The sequence below is a fragment of the Amphiprion ocellaris genome, chromosome 6 (genome assembly GCF_022539595.1).
Source record: "Amphiprion ocellaris isolate individual 3 ecotype Okinawa chromosome 6, ASM2253959v1, whole genome shotgun sequence".
NCBI lineage: Eukaryota > Metazoa > Chordata > Actinopteri > Pomacentridae > Amphiprion > Amphiprion ocellaris.
Window position 1 is genome coordinate 14,633,029 of NC_072771.1, and position 16,268 is coordinate 14,649,296.

General features: G+C 40.2%; 2 protein-coding genes and 1 non-coding gene across 4 annotated transcripts in view; 2 read left to right on the top strand and 1 right to left on the bottom strand.

Moving 5' to 3' along the window:
- Positions 1-576: 576 nt before the first annotated feature.
- On the top strand, positions 577-6,854 carry ranbp1 (RAN binding protein 1). Its single transcript, XM_023271549.3, has 6 exons — positions 577-727; positions 3,357-3,490; positions 3,647-3,804; positions 4,436-4,564; positions 4,645-4,713; positions 5,611-6,854. Exons 1-6 carry the CDS (start codon positions 713-715, stop codon positions 5,760-5,762), a joined length of 657 nt encoding a protein of 218 aa, XP_023127317.2. The 5' UTR covers positions 577-712; the 3' UTR covers positions 5,763-6,854.
- LOC111569444 (small nucleolar RNA SNORA77) lies at positions 5,290-5,418 on the top strand. The gene has a single exon (XR_002746218.1). It is a non-coding gene; the product is annotated as a small nucleolar RNA SNORA77 (small nucleolar RNA).
- Positions 6,855-6,989: 135 nt separating the features above from the next.
- Positions 6,990-16,268, bottom strand: part of zdhhc8b (zinc finger DHHC-type palmitoyltransferase 8b) — an 85,384-nt gene continuing 76,105 nt past the window's right edge. For both annotated transcript variants that reach the window (XM_023271556.3, XM_055011454.1), the window contains exons 8-11: positions 13,955-14,060; positions 12,776-12,882; positions 11,525-12,588; positions 6,990-10,941 (exon numbers count right to left, since the gene is read on the bottom strand). In XM_023271556.3, coding sequence (XP_023127324.1) covers positions 10,809-10,941; positions 11,525-12,588; positions 12,776-12,882; positions 13,955-14,060 — 1,410 coding nt within the window. In that variant the 3' untranslated portion in view covers positions 6,990-10,808. The remainder of the gene's footprint in view (positions 10,942-11,524; positions 12,589-12,775; positions 12,883-13,954; positions 14,061-16,268) is intronic.

Sequence of the window (16,268 nt, forward strand, 5' to 3'; positions counted from 1 at the left end):
GATTGTTTTTTTTAAAAATCTGATTTATTGTTGTTATGATTATGGTGGAAAAATTACTCATACTACAAATTATTAAGATTGTTCTCCATGATTAAAAACACTGCAGTCTTAACTTTAATAGCCCAGTAATATCAACTGTGTTAGGTTTAATTCCTCATTATTTAAATTATTCCAGTAAATGCATATCATAAAAAACAGTGTAAGGTAATGAGGTCGAAATTTAAACTTGTTAGTTTAATTCGAAATACCCAACTTGTTTTTGTTTGTTTGTTTAGTTTTGTTGCTGTTGTTTAGTTTTCACTCGAAAGTACTTTGGTTCAAAGGCTGTTGCTTTAAACGATAATGTATAAATATGGGTGACGACAACAGTGACTATTATTGTTATTATTTCTATTATTGTTGTTGTTAAAAGTCAAATTATTTTCTATCTGTTTATTTTGTCTTTGCTGTTGACAAGTTAAGACTTCTGATTACTAGCGATCGTGTTATGTGTGTTATATAAATAGTGTACAAACTTCTTCAGAGGGGACTCCCACAGAGAGGCGGTCGCGCGGCGCTGCGCGCGTCGTCACAATGTGCGCGCGGACTTACGTAGAGAATTCGGCGCGCGAAAGCTGTAGCAGGAAGTGAGTGTAGCTGAAGGGAAACGGCGGCCAGTTTGGGATTTGAATCTATCAAACTACTTCCATAATCTTCAAACATCTATAGTAATATGGCAGACCCGAAGGTGAGCCCGCCCATTCTCGGTCATCTAACTTGTTATGTATGCAGTGAAATAGAAATTTCGTAAAAAAACGTTGTATTTTATGGGTCATAATTCGTCAAAGTTTGAAAAGGAAGCTGCGAGCCTGAATTGCCGACAATGATCTTGCCTTCGTGATGCTACACCAGCTTTTTGGTGTGTTTTGATTTATATAACATGCGCAGAAAGCAAAAGTACTTTCTGGGAGAGAACTACAGATATGCAGTGTGTCCGCAGCGAGGTTTCACACTCTTTACTTCAGAGTAAAAGAGCTCAGAAGTACTCTGGAGTGTGGAGCCAGACAGCATGTTAACACTAGCCTCAGACTCTGATCATTAGCATAGCAATGCGGCAGGTAATAGAGTGTTAACCGTTTGGCACAGCTATCGCAGCCGTCAGTCATTTTAAAAGATTGTTTCACATCTTTCATATAGCCGGCTGGCTGAAGACAGCGAGGTTCGCTTGGTTCCCTGTCTTTGTCTGCCAAGCACAACAGTTGCTAACATTAGTTGGCTAATGTTAGCTGTGTTAGCAGGGCGCTGGAGACAGTGACTCCGTATTATCTGGAAGTAGTAACAGTGTCATATTGAACGGAATGGCAGTTTTCCCAAAAATCACGTTTCCTAATTTTTTGGATGATTTACCGTGGTTTTAGTTTACGACACGAACCGTGATAGTACTGGCTCAATGATTAGCTCCCGGCTAACCTGCTAGCCAGAGAGGCCTGTTTAACTAGCTAAGCAACTTCACAATGAGTTATCTTAGAAAAATGAAGTTGAATAAGTGCTTGCTAACAGCGCTGAAGAAAAATGCAACTGCGACAGTCGCAAACTTTAAATATATCCATATAATGCTTTACGCCAGTGACCGTATTAATTTAATTACACCATTACTGTGTCATATTTAATGTCAGTAACAGTAACATCTTTTAGCTCAGGCGCTAAAAGACTTGAGTTACATTGAAACACAGCTAACCTGCTATGTCGCTAACCAGCAAACCCTGTAAGCGTATAATGCTAGAAGAAGGTCTACTGCTGCAAAGAAATATCTCCCAGTATTGCTTACTTTCGCGTCCGTTAAGTGGTACTGCGCTCTGTCTGACATGAAGAAAAGTACGCACTATTATTTCTAGTCTGATCTTGTCTCGGCATCTGGGATAATCAATACGTAGTGATTGAAATTACTGCTGTTCCACGTGCGTCAATGCACACTATTGGCTCACTTTTGAGAAAGTCACATGGATCTTGATGCTGTTTTGTATTTATTGTACCGAGAGAAAAGACTCAATAAGCAAACAAACTAAACTTTAGCTTGTGTTAATGTGTACATTACATACATTTATTATTGTAGAGTCTCGTTGATCTGACCCATTAGCTATAGCCTCATCTTCATTGCAGTCAAGTAGCACTGAACGATTTAGGGAAAATATCTATATGGAAGTGCATTTTTAGGGCTATAATTTAAAGTCAGTATTAATTATGTAATAGATTTAAAGCATATAGTGGTGCAGTACCACATGAGAAGCCATCCAAAAACGAACTGTTCTTTATTCTAATGCAAAAGTGAGAGAATTAAGATTTATAAATGAGCTCCAGCATGTATTAGTAACATTTTTAACTAGCATAAAACATTAAATGGATATTACAAAATCTGTGACTGTTAAGCTAAATATATAAAGTAGTAATACTTTTTAAAAAAAAATAATTTAAATGAAATAATAGGACTTTTCTGGAAATAATCTCTGACATAGAAATTGGTCATTCATGGCTGAGGAGCAGCATTTACGTGTTGTACATTTTGCAAATTTAGTGAAACCGCACATTCTCATAACTTGCGGCACTTTCCACATTTTTTTCTGTCACTGACACATCTTTTAATGAATAGCCATCTTTGTCCTCAGTCATTTTTGTATGAACACTATTTTGTTGCCATATTAGTGATGAACACTGACTTCAACATATCAGCGTGAGGACATGTAAAGTCAAAATGGCATTAAAGATGCTTGGCTCAGCAACAATGACTAACAAAAGGCTTTGCCAGTTCTCCGTACAATACCTATACTAAACCAATGAGCTCTTAAATCCCTCTAGTGAAGCATTCATGGGCTGTTGGGTCAGTTGTCAGAAGCTACTTTGTTCCAGTGAATTTAAAGAATCACACTGACCTATGCCACATGTACAATTACTAGAGCAATTATTCAGTTTTAAACTTTAATAGTCAAAATCACTATTTTGATGATTGATTTTTAGTGATTTTGTAAGGGGGAAAAAAACAAAATTATTTGATTTCAGCTTCCCTAAATTGTAATATTATCTGGTTTCTTTTCTCTTATGGCAGTAAACTGAATGTCTTTGGATTGTGGACAGAACAAGGCATTTGAGGACGTCATTTTGGGCTTTGGAAAACAGTGGTTGAAAATTTTCACCATTTTTTTAGATGCTTTATAGATCAAAAAACTAATTGATTAATTGGGAGAGGTGGAGAAATTGACAGATTAATCAGCAATGAAAACAATCATGAGTTGCAGCCCAAATAATTACTTTAACTTGCTGTCTGTGTCTGCCACATAAGTGGAACCAATTTTTATGCTTGGTTTTATTTTTTTTTCTTTTAGGACCAGGAAGACCACGACACCCCTGCAGATAGTGTAGAGGACGCTAATCATGATCCCCACTTTGAGCCCATCGTGTCTCTTCCTGAACAGGATGTGAAAACATTAGAAGAGGATGAGGAGGAGCTCTTTAAAATGTAAGTTGCTTTAATGGTCTTCTAAGCTTATATTTCTTGTCTTATGTGTCACTCAACATTTTGCAGGCAAGCATGTGACTGCTTGGTAGGACAGTCCATTTGTGTCGTCACTATTAGTGGTATCCCATTATCGAAGCATGCTTCTGTTTTCCCCAGGCGGGCTAAATTATATCGTTTTGCCTCTGAGAACGACCCACCAGAGTGGAAGGAGAGAGGAACTGGTGACGTGAAGTTGCTGAAACACAAAGAGAAGGGCACAATCCGCCTCCTGATGAGGAGAGACCGAACCTTGAAGATTTGTGCCAACCATCACAGTGAGTCAACTTTGCAGATATAACTTTAAGGCTATCATGACAGCAAATAACATTACAGTTACGTTTGGGTTCTACAGTACAGTACAAACTAGTGTATGTTTACTTGTGTACACATACATACTTGCACTATAGACCCTGTGTCAGCATCGCACCTTTTCCTCCTCCATGATGTTTTCATGTTTCAGTGTCTCTGAAAAAACCTCACATCAGTGAGTGAGAAGCACTCAACTGTAGATGTGGAAACCAAAGGTGGCGGTTGTAGCTTCTCATTAGCTCTGTGTTCTCCCGTATTGTGTGACACTTTCCTTAAGCAGATTTGCTCAGTTAAGTGTTTTATACTGAATATTTTTACTCTTCCAAGCGCAACCAAGTTCAATTAAGTGGAGAAAAATAAACACAAAAGGGGACTGGTAACGGAATTAATATTTTCCCCTTGTGTAGTAAATATGGACTCCAGGCTCTGATAAGAAGATGAAGATTAGGCGTTGTTTGTGACTTGGATTACACTCTGCCATTTCCGAAAACATTCCAGCTACATCCAGCTAATACCTGTATTACCACAAGTTATAATAGTCTCTTTTAGTGGACATGCTGCGTGTTCTAACCTCGTTGCCCCTCTTGTGAAATACAGTTGTACCTACGATGGAGCTGAAGCCCAATGCTGGCAGTGACAGAGCGTGGGTATGGAACACACTAGCAGATTATGCCGACGAATGCCCCAAACCTGAACTCCTGGCAATACGCTTTTTAAATGCAGAAAGTAAGTGTTTATTTAATAAAGTATCACACTTAAAGATGTTCAGACCTGTTTAAAATTAATGGTGTATGTTCTGCTCACAGATGCTCAGAAGTTCAAGGTGAAGTTTGATGAGTGCAAGTTGGAGGTCAGGAAAAATCTAGAAGGAACAGGTACGTAACACCTAAACTTTTATGCACTTTCTTTATTAAATATGTGAAGTTTGATGAGATGCAGGTGAGATGTAATGTGTTTGTTAACAAGTATGGTGGTGTGACTTCACTTATTAGTTTTTAAAATTGTGCACTGTGTCAGTGTGGGTTAGAAAGGTTTGTAATTCATGTTTCATACTAAAATGCCAGTATTATTTTCAGAACCCCTAATACACTATTCTACTCTGGCCGAAGTGATTTATATTGATGTGTTTGAAATTAAATTCAAACTATGGTTGGTGTAAATTACAAGTTTCACAAGTATGTAGCAGGGCTGCTCAAATATGGGCAAAATGACAACTGCAATTATTTTGATCAATATTGAGACCATGATTATTTCTATCTTATCTTTCCATCAAAAAAGACTCCTTTTCACTAGAAACTAAATGATTTTGTCTAAATGGGCTTGTTCATATGAGTGGAGTTTTCCTATGAGCAAAGCATTTTAAATGCCAATATCACAGTCAGTCATGTCCATTTAATTGTGGTTTGCCAACATTGCAGTTGTGATTAATATCAATTATGCAGCCCGCGTATGCAGACACACTCTGTTCTTTGCTGTGCACTCCAGCCTAGGACTTTTTCTGTCTGCTACATTAGCATGCAGAATGTAACACTTTACTGGCTTTGTAAAAGGCTAGTGTCGGTACTTTCTGCTACATTTCAGTTTTCACAGGTTGATACTGTTTTCTAATGCAACCACCTAATCAAAGAGGTAGAATATCCTTCAGACAAAGAACTGAGATACTACATGAATAAAGTAGAAATGTTTTCTCTAAAGGTGAGATGAGGACGTGCAGCTGAGTTCAAACTTTTATAGCTTTTTAGTTGACGGCACATTTTACTGTTTTGCCACAGGCAACACTGATAGTGCAAATAAGGTCGCAGAGAAACTGGAGGAGCTCTCTGTAAAAGACAAGGCATCTGAGGAAAAGAAGGAAGAGGACAAAAAGGAGACTGAGAAGAACGAAAATGAGAAAAAGGAGGTGAAAGCTGACGAGAAGAATTGAGAACCAAGAACTTGCTTTGCTGATCTTCAATATATCAGTTTTTCCTGTTTTTCTACAATAGACTCTAAATGAACTGAATTTGGACACTTGCATATTATTAGGTTTTTTTTATTATCTGTTTTGCCTCAAGATCACAAGTCCTTGATGCCACTGGGGGAAAAAATACAAGATAGTGAATTTATGAAAAAAAAAAAAAAGAAGTCCTTGCCCTCCCACCCCTTTCCCTCTTTGCACCATGGAATGCCACGCTTCCATCCTTGTCAACTACAGTTCAATGTTACTTCTGACAAACTGTGAAAAGAGGCTTGTGATAGTGATGATTCCCACATTGGGGTATTTTGTTTTGTTTTGTTATTCTGAAGCAGAGTTTGTTTGTAGGGGGAGAGGATAATGTAGCCTGCTTGTTAGCAGCACAGGGTCAGTGACCAGGCATTATGGAGGTGCATTGTAGGTTTAAAATCCCACGATGCATCTCAGTGGGCCTTCTTACCCTGTCCACTGTTCATGCTTCCACTGTTAAAGACAACAAGTAAGGTGAAGACCTTTCAGTGGATGCCTCGTAGAAATAGTTCTTTCTTGGTTCCTCTTTGATCAGTTCTGTTAGGAACTTGCTAGAAGAGGATTCCACTGCAGGGGCATCAGATGGGTGCTGCAGATTGCAGCGTCCACTGATAGCTGACTGATAGGAGATCAGATGCACTTAGCTTTGAATTTAGTTTTTTTTTTTTTTTTTTTCCTTTTGTTGAATATCTGAAAACCATTAAGTCCAAAGTGAACGGTTCATCAGTTTGGTGCAGCTATGCTCTGACTTAAGTTCCTCACCAGGAAATCAAGTTTGTATTCTTTAGATTATAACATTCCCAGACTTTAAAGCATGTAGAGTATATGTAACAGAGTGTGCCCTATCTGATCTGTGTGCTCACCACCCTCTCCTTTTCTTTCCACTAATTGAGTTCTTACCCTTGCCTCTTAAGTGCATCTAAGTGCCAGTGCATCTGTAAATACATGTATATGGATGAAATGTTGCTTTTCATTTGCACTCAAATGATCGAAATGTTTCCTCCAACTTCGAATAAAAGCTGTTAAAGACCACATGTTTGCATTCATATTAAAATCACTTGGTTGCTGAAAAAGGATTTGAGAACAACATGGTTTCACTGTTGAGTATTAGCAGTTGGCCTAAAAGAATGAAGATATTGATGTTCTGATTTCTAAGAATGAAGCTGATTCACTCAAAGATTTGGAAACTTTATTTACTCTGCTCAGGTCATTGGGAAATATTTCCTCTTCACAAAAATAGGAACGCATGTACAGTTATAGTATATTCTATATTTTAATACATATTGAACTTTCTATACGAGTTTCAGAAAACATCAGCTCGTGGCTGAAAGAACAGAGTCATTGCTGACTGTCAGGAATGGCCCCTGACCTGCAGTGATGTCCATCCCAGAAAAAGAACATTGGAGTAATGGCAGTCATCTTAAAGAGGAATGACATCGATAGCATTCTGATATGTGGTCAGACTGGTCTGAGAGTCATGACAGACGGGGATTTTCAGGAAACTCAGCAGCTAACGGTCTGGTCTGGTATTTCAAGATGCTCCAGTTTGCTATTCCGCTGACATTCCTACTCATTAGATTTGACAAAAAGCTAGCCCTGTATACCACAGCCGTACTACTGAAACTATGTTCAACATTTCCGAAATACATGACTTCAACAGACTGTCTTGTGTTACTTTACTGTCTTGAAGGTAAGGCAGCTGGGTGAGACCTTAAAAGGGAGACCTGCTCGCTAGAAGGTAGTAACTACAGCGAGTCTCAACAATATCCCATTTTTGGCAGAAAGCAACTCTACCACAGCTATTGGCCTTTATGCTGTGACCTTTGGAGAAAATGAACTACGTGTGTATCAGAAAAAATAAACTAAAAACAAAGTAAAAAGTAATGTTAATTCATAACAAACAAGACCATATATCACTTTGTACATCTGCCTTTCTGTCACAACTTTGTAAGTACTCAGTCTGAGAAGTGTCACTTGCTGCTCAATACAAAACACTTATGGTGTTTCACTGTAGTGTACAATAGTGTTTCAGCCATAGTTCAGCGTGTATGAAACAGCTTCTTTTTTCCCCAAAAGGCAACAATGGTTTATTCTTAATGCAAATGTAACATTTTACATCCATGTAATTTCTGGCATTTTGTCATTGTCCGTTTCAACATTGTCAGTTATTTTTATGGTTAAACGTCAAGAGAAAAAAAGTTCCATTTACCTCTCAAGTGGTGGGTAATGCCAGAGCTGTACCAGACAGCTAATGCAAACCGATTTGGCATTTTCTCTCTCCATGATGTCACTTTTGCTGTCTTTGAGAATCTAAGGGGGTGTGTGGCCGCTTTCGGCACTGAAATCTCAAGGCAGCTTTAATGTAAAGCCTGATTCTTGAATTGTGTACAGCACATGTTGGCAGTTTAGCATTGACTGCTCACTAGTCAAGGATTGTGACTTTAATATTTCATTTCCTCTGCATCACATATCTATTAATTACTATTCATCATACATTTTTTACACTGCAAGGTAGAAGAAGCTATATTTAATTCTAGATTTACTCATTAGTCAATATTTCATTTATTTACTGAATTCATAATTTATGAATAAAAGGGGAAAAAGAAACTCCACTCAAAATAAAACACCCATTCCAGGCTTAAGTATCTGTATAAAAAAGATGTATCAAACATAGCTTTTGAAAGGTTGGGTATATAAAAAGGAAACATGGATGAAAAAAATGAAATGGCTGACCACTTGTCTTTTTTTTAAACTACATGAGACAATGACTGGATTCTTTACACCCTTCCACTCGTGATTATAGCACAAACTTACATACTACATAATTTTCTTCTTTTTTTGTTAGACAAACCTTTAACAGAAAATTTGTTTTGGTAGTGCATGGCCAGGCTCGTTCTGGATTCGGTAAGAAACGTTGGGATGAGGTATTCTGGTCTTTCAGAACGCAAATATATCAGCCCAGCGCTTGTGTCATGATGAAATTGCCCAGCTCAGAAAACAAACTGAAGCCTACGGTCACATACTGCACTTCCATGACAGGAGTAAAGGGGGCCAAGCTATTTTCAAGCCCTAAAAATCATCTGTACTTGACTGACACAAAAGAAAGACGTTCATATTGTATGAATTCATGTCAGTTAGCATCTCTGCTGGTTGCATTAATTCCTGAGAATCTTTTCGAACGCAGATTAAGTAAATTTGTTTTTCTTTTCATTAAAGGTTCCATATAGTGAAAATGCATTTTTATGGTGTTTGGCCTGTTTTATAAACTTAAAAACTGTGAGAATATGACGATGCTTACCACAGCCATTCCACTAGGCCCACCTCAACTAGATGGCCTCCCAGCTTTATAAGTCAGTAAGAGTTTTTGCCATTTTCTATGTAGAAACTGGGTCAACGCAACAATCTTCATGCACTCCCAGCATCTGAGAACTGAGACACAGTCGGTTACTTTTATTTTTGAAAGAAATAACCCCACAACAATAGGACAATCCTTAGTGTTAGCACATTGTGCAGCTAAAGTATGTTGTGCTACCATCACCTTTGATGGTATACACACAGGTCTGAGGTCTGTGGAGGACACTCTGTGAGGGGCATTCAGAGATAGTGGAAACTTTAATATTGATGTAAAATCAATAAACAAGGTCTGGGTGGGTTACTGTGTTTTCATGTCGCCTTTTGTGCTTCAGTGCAACCTAAACTCAGCCTGTGTTTACATCCGTTTCTGTCAAACTCCCTGTACTAACATATGCTGCATTCTAATGCAGCCAGATTTCCAATGAAGTTGTTCACATGTATGCGTTTTTCTGTTGTCAGACAATTGAGCGAGTATATGAAATAGTGACTGAAACGTAGCCCATCAAGACACACCAGCACTCACTTCAGAGACATTTCCATGCTGCTGCTTTGCACTGCTAAAATACTAATTTTATAACCGGAGCCTAGTCTGACAAACTCACTATACATGTGAGTTCAGAACAACTGTGCTGAGAATTTACCTATATTTACTTGTAAAATGATACCTGTATGTCAGCCACCATACATCAACTCCGCTGGTTTGTCTGCTCTGTGAAACACTGAACAAAGCAGATGCAGAGAGAGTCTTCTTCCTGAAGGAGTTGTGGACAGCAGCAGCAGCTCAGCTGTATTTAATGGTACAGACACTGAAACAGCCCATTTAGATCAGGGCTGAAAGCAGGTTATATGGTCAGGGTGAAATGAACCATGTTGGGATTGTTTTTTCCCTGAAAACTAAAAGACACATTGTGTAGATATGAGACTTTCATTAATCTGCTTTTTTTTTCTTTTTTTTTTTTTTAAAAAAGGGCACAATATGGGACCTTTAAAAACAAGTCGCTCTCAGTGAATTATGAATGCAACCACCAGATATGTTGAGATGACTTTCCTCCCAATATCCCCAGTTTCTCTTCTCATTTGTGTTGTGTTTTCTGCACTTGTACATCACATATCAGAGTTGTAAACCTCCACCACTTATGCCGTAGATGGCATGAACAGTACAAGTTAATGTGAGCACCTTGACTTCTTGAGGTCAACTGACTCAGAAGAGAGTCTTCTTGCAGAAGTCCATATTGAGGACATCAGTGTTTAATCCATCTGCAGTGTTTTTGTTCAGCCCTCAGCTTTTGCTGGAGCAAAGTTTGTGTGTGACATTTGGAACCATAAACGCTTCATGACCACAGCTGAGAGACAACACTAATAACACTGACGATCTCGTTGGACAAAACACACGTACAGTACAGTCTGCGGCGGTATCTACTGACAACCTACCCCTCCAGTACAAACACACATGGGCATTTGGCTAGACAGACCCACACAAGAGCAGACAGATCCACTGATTGGACACTAAATCCAAAGCAGCAAGTACTATGTGCCCCTGACTGGCCATTATCTTATCAAAAATAACAGAGTAGAGAATCTCTTTGTAGCAGGGCTGGCTGTTGTCGTTGGAGGTGGATGTGGTGTCCCTGCTCACACTGATATCTCATATGTGGTGCCTCCTACACCCGTCACCTTTTTGACGTTACTGTGGCGACTGGGGCTGAGGGTGGCACCCTGGGCACTCGGGTGGCAGTCCATCTGCCCATTAACTTTCATGGCCTCTCTGAGTGGAAAGAGAAGAACACAGAAAATGACTCAACTCAGAGAGCCACAGAAATCCAACACAAACCAAACAGTGAGGGTTGTAAAAACATGCAGATTAGTTGCTTCGAACATCACAGCTTTAAATGACAGACACTGAACAGTAATGTGGATGATTACTTGAGTATGTATTTGTTAGTGAAGCAAAAGGCTCAGAATTGTTAGTTGAGGAGGTGAAAAGCATGCAAAAGAAAAAGGAATGAGAAGTTACACAATTTTATTTTTCTGATATTTGTGAAACAATACAAAAATGATATTTTCCTAAAAAAGCAAACATTCAAATCAGAACAGAATGTATACAAACTTAGACCATACAGAAATGATGAATAAATGGACAGAACAGAACAGTTGGGACAAGAATCCATACATCATACACAAATGCTACATTTCGCCTTAGTTAGCAATAGTATACTAGGGCTCATGAACTGCTGGCTGTGTCCAGCAAAAGGAGTAAAGTTTCCAGTGGGAATGCATTCAGTGCCCAACAATCACCACTGGCTCAGTACAATGCATGCAGCCCCCAGGGGTAACATTAGGATTCATACCTTGGGCCCCCCAGACGAGGTGAGTCTGTCCTCTCATGGGCATTGATGTAGGAGAGTTTCTGGTGGGAATAGGATGGGGATCGGGGCATAGCAGGGGAGTGAGGCTGGTGAGCTGGGGAGCGATAGGGGCCCTCGGGGCCTGCTCTGCTATGGCTGCTGTTGCTGCTACTGTGGTCTGTGTGCAAGGAGGTGGATGAAGTCCTTGTGGCGCGGCCCAGTGTGGAGCCGGCATGGCGCAACACAGGGGTTCTTTGACCGTAGCTCACCAGCCCGACCCCCATCAGGTTGTCCCTGGAGCCTCCATAGGCTGGGGGTGTTGGGCCTCTGGAACCAGGGCCGCGAGGCCCATCTGGGTAGCAAACATTGTGGGGGAGGCCATAGCCCCCATCAAACACGCCAGAGTCCTGGGCATAGATATGGGTCTGGGAGCGCCCATGCAGCATCTGCCGTTTCTCCCTCTCCTCCATCTCCTTTCGTTCCTGGATGGAGGCCATGATGGTTTGAGAGAGGTTGTCATAGCGCACAGGTGATGGGTCCCTGTCCCTTGGGTGAGGGGACTGTCTGCCCACACCCCTGGGCGGCATCACTGGGCTGTAGGTGGGAGCAACCTGTTGTCTCTGTATTTCAGGTTCCCGGATGTGGCACATTTTGGTGGGCAGGTAGGGCGAGTGGAACCCCATGGAGGGCATACCGCGGTGGGCCATACACTCGTTGGCAGTGGCTGGGGAGATGCTGGGGTTGAGCAGGCTGTCATATGACAGACTACCATTACGGTTGGAGAGAGTGTTCGGAGAGAAGACGCTCTTGTAGGGGGTGGAAGTGACTGTCTGGGGCTGCAGGGCGGAGAGTTGACCCTTCTCTGGCCGACGGTGACCCTGCTTCAGGCTGAGAGAGCGGGAGTTGATGGGGTCGGAGTCAAGCTGGAGAGGAGAGGACTGGAAAGTACGGTGGAGGGGAGCATTAGCGTAATCAGGCAGGTCCAGGTTTGGCTCGGATCGGTAGTCGTGACCACGCACACCTTCTTCCAAGATGGCCGAAGTCTTACGGTCATCTGGCATTACAATCTGATGGGGAAACAGCAGAATTACATGAGAACTGAGTCCTCGTCATAAACAACAATAGCTGCAATGCTTTTGCACCAAACTATGACCCCCAGCAGGTAAGATGGTTCTACTCTACACACTATCACTATAGTTACACTACTTGAAGAGCTTATCTTATACCCAAATGCTGAAAATAAACATGTCTTACCTTTTCTCCAGCAGTGTGGTAGTGGACTTTTGGCATGGTGCCAAAGGACGGTCTGTATTTATACATGGCTGGAGTGGATGGATGGGTCTTACCAGAGAGAGAACTCTCTACAACACACATTAAAAAAATAGCATTAACACTGCAGAGATAAAGGAAATGACACTATTATAGTAGATCAGATAGAAAGTCCTTTCTGGAAATAAGGAAATATAAGAAAGGAATTCTATTATCCCAGCTAGGAGGCTGTAGGGATTGAGCTCTGGGAACCCACACAATCAGGATTTCTACAGAATAAAATGAATTGGAGTAGCAGGGAAGCCAGATGGTAAGAGTCAATTCAGTAATTGATATGCAACACATTTGAGTCTTAGGACAGATAATGTTTTGTCTTGAGCAAAACAAAAACACAAAAGCATGAAAGGTGCAAGGAAGTAGTTGCTCCTGTACACAAATGCACAAATATTTTGGAGATATATGCAAAGAAGTCTTATTTACAGAAATCAGAACAGCCTTTAAAATTGGAGCTAATCCATTTCGACCATCTGCAGTACTGTGACGCACCACCAGGCGGCGATAGTGCTCAACTGAAGAGCAGAAAGTGTTCCCTCCCTGACATAATGCACCATGACACTGGAGATCCTCACGAGGGAAACTGCTGTTCACACTATATTTTATTGACACTTCGTACAATTAAATACGCCAGAGGTAAAAAGACATTACCACTGGCTAACACCCTTAGCTGTTAAACCAACACCACAGTAGATTCTTAATTTATGCAGATTTTTTCCAAAGAATGTAATTTTTTAGACTACCTATAACAGACCATGTTTTCTCCCATCCCTCCATTTGGCTCTATTGCTACATAACATAAGAAAAAAGGTGGCGATTCATGTTGTAATGATTCACCCTGAAATTGTACCACAAATCTGGTGCTGATTCACTGAACAGGGTTTGCCTCCTCACCACAAATCAGGCCTATTCTCTGACCAGGCTTTAAAAAAGCCATCGACCTGCCATCGGGATGCACATTCATCAGGCTAAACTAGCGCTGACTCTCAAACTGGGACACTGGTGATCTAGAGAGGGAATTGTCGTTTGGTGCAAGAGAAATGGGACTGATGATGACTGACGGGAGAGAGAAGGGGGGGAGGGAGTGGTCGTGTTTCTGTGGTTTCTTACCTTCGCTGGAGGTCATCTGGCTTTTCAGCTGGTTGTACCTGTCAGCTTTGGGTGGCAGCGGGGGCTGGGTTTCTTTATCGTCCAGATCATCGAGGCTGCTTTTAGACTAGAGGGAGGAGAGCGGAGTACACAACAGGTCAGGGAACAGCACATGAAACAGATAGGAACGCGTGTTGGTATTAAAGATGCTGAGGAAAGCTGCTCTTGGCAGTTGCTAAATGAGCTTGATTGTATTCTTTTTAGTGACTAGTGGAGTATTAACATTTTTTCTCTAAATGTAGCATACATTTTATCTTAAAATAGCATTTCACAAATGTATTTGTGTATGTCTGTAACACTGTTGGTTTAATTTGAGGTCCAGGTGTGTTATGCTAGTGAGAAGCAGGCTACAGAGATTCGGTAAAATTGTCTTTTTAACTCCACACCTACAGATTTATTTATTTAATTTTTATTTTTTTACATTTTCAAACTTTGAGTCTCCAGACCCAAGTGACCCTCAAGTTCAGGTGGAATCACTTAGTAATTTGGTATTTAAATTTTTATTTGTGCAGCCCCTTATTTGACAGCCCACCTGGACACTTCAGATGTGTGACAAATTTTGATGTCTAAAATCGGTGAAGCTCTCCAGTTTTAGGCTAAAGAAATTTGCTTTTTTTGTGTCTAATTTTCATCTCAACACAAAAAACATAAAAAATAATAATTACTCTTAACCATCATCCTGCTGAAACACCTGCACACTTCACAGCTATATTTTTTTGTCATTTCTCACAGGTGCTTTACTGAATTGTTCCCATTTTTCAGGATTTTTTCCATCATTTTAGTCCTTCATGTGATTGTTTTCTGCTTCTGTTATAAATAGTCCTTTTTGCAAATACCAATTTATCGGGGTCCTTGGGAGTCCTCACTCCCAAGGACCCACTTCTGCTTATGCAGTTTTAATAAAAGGAACTATTTACTGAGGGTATGTTTGCCACGAGTCCCAATTTATAACATGCTACACTCTGTCATGACTCTATTAATCATTTTGAAGGGTAAAGCCACAGATTTCCTCATGTGATCTGTTGATGACACTAAATACTGATCTTCCTAATATAATGATGCTCAAAGTCCAAAATGCAGTACATCATGTCTAGATAAAAGCCTTAATGGCAATCAAATGATCTGTTTATGATCTATTATACAAGATAAAACTAACAGTGTGTCACGTGGCAGCCAGACCATGATCAGGAGGTTTGCCCCAAGATGTGTTTGGCTGTGATAAATCGACACTATATCTTGCTAATATTGTTTTTTGATGACATTAGTGTTAGTTTTTTAGGCAACAATAGCAAGTAGATCACGACTGACCAGATTTTGTGTTACTAAAATGTTGAGACATGCAAGTCCAATGCACATAATATTTCCTTGAAATAACTAAAAAAACAAATGATACAAGAATCAACGGATGGTAAACAAGATTTTAACGGGGGGTAAAAGGTGGGTTAAATTTGTCCTGTATTCCAATGCACATACATGGCATAACACTTCGAACCAATCAAACACTACAAACATACTGCAAACTACATCAAGCATTACAAAGAGGTAGCCGCTATACAATTATTTCCTTACTTGAGGTACACTCCAAGCTTAGAGAATCAAATTCTGATTTTCTAGTTAACACTCTGAGGAACCAAAGTTTTCCACAGTCTGGAGGGACTGAACCACATGGGCATCTCATAACCAGCCTGCCCTTTGCTGGATGTCATTCCTCTGCTTACTTTCCCACATTGCCTGTCTTATCTCTACTGCAGCTATCATTAAAGGCAGTTTCACAGTCTGTTCTGCATAACCCACCGGTCACAGAAAATATGAGGCTTGATGTAGAGACAACATTCTTTTAGTATACGCAGTTGAAAACCTGACGCAAATGTCTGAACCACAGAGTCCATCAGCTGACAGGCTGCAGTCAGACTCTCAGCTGAACAGAGAGACAACTGTACCACTGATTCCATACCGGACAATCTGTGAGTTGATCTCAGTCTTCTACAGTATGAAAGTAAATACATTGCTGCACTGTGTGCAAACCAAAAGAACAAAAAAGGTAAAACTGCATCTACATTTTGTAAATGGCTTTAGGAGAAAACTTGCTCAGTCTGTGTGTTCCTGTTCTCTTTTGATTAATATTAAGTGAATTATTTTCCCTAGAATGCTGATAAAAACTGAGATCATCTTCAGTGCCTAGAGTGTAGTATCATTAGTTTTACAATCATCTGTATGAAATGTGAAGAGCGGAGCTCACATAACTGTGTCTCTTGAGCAACTAATAACAAAAGCT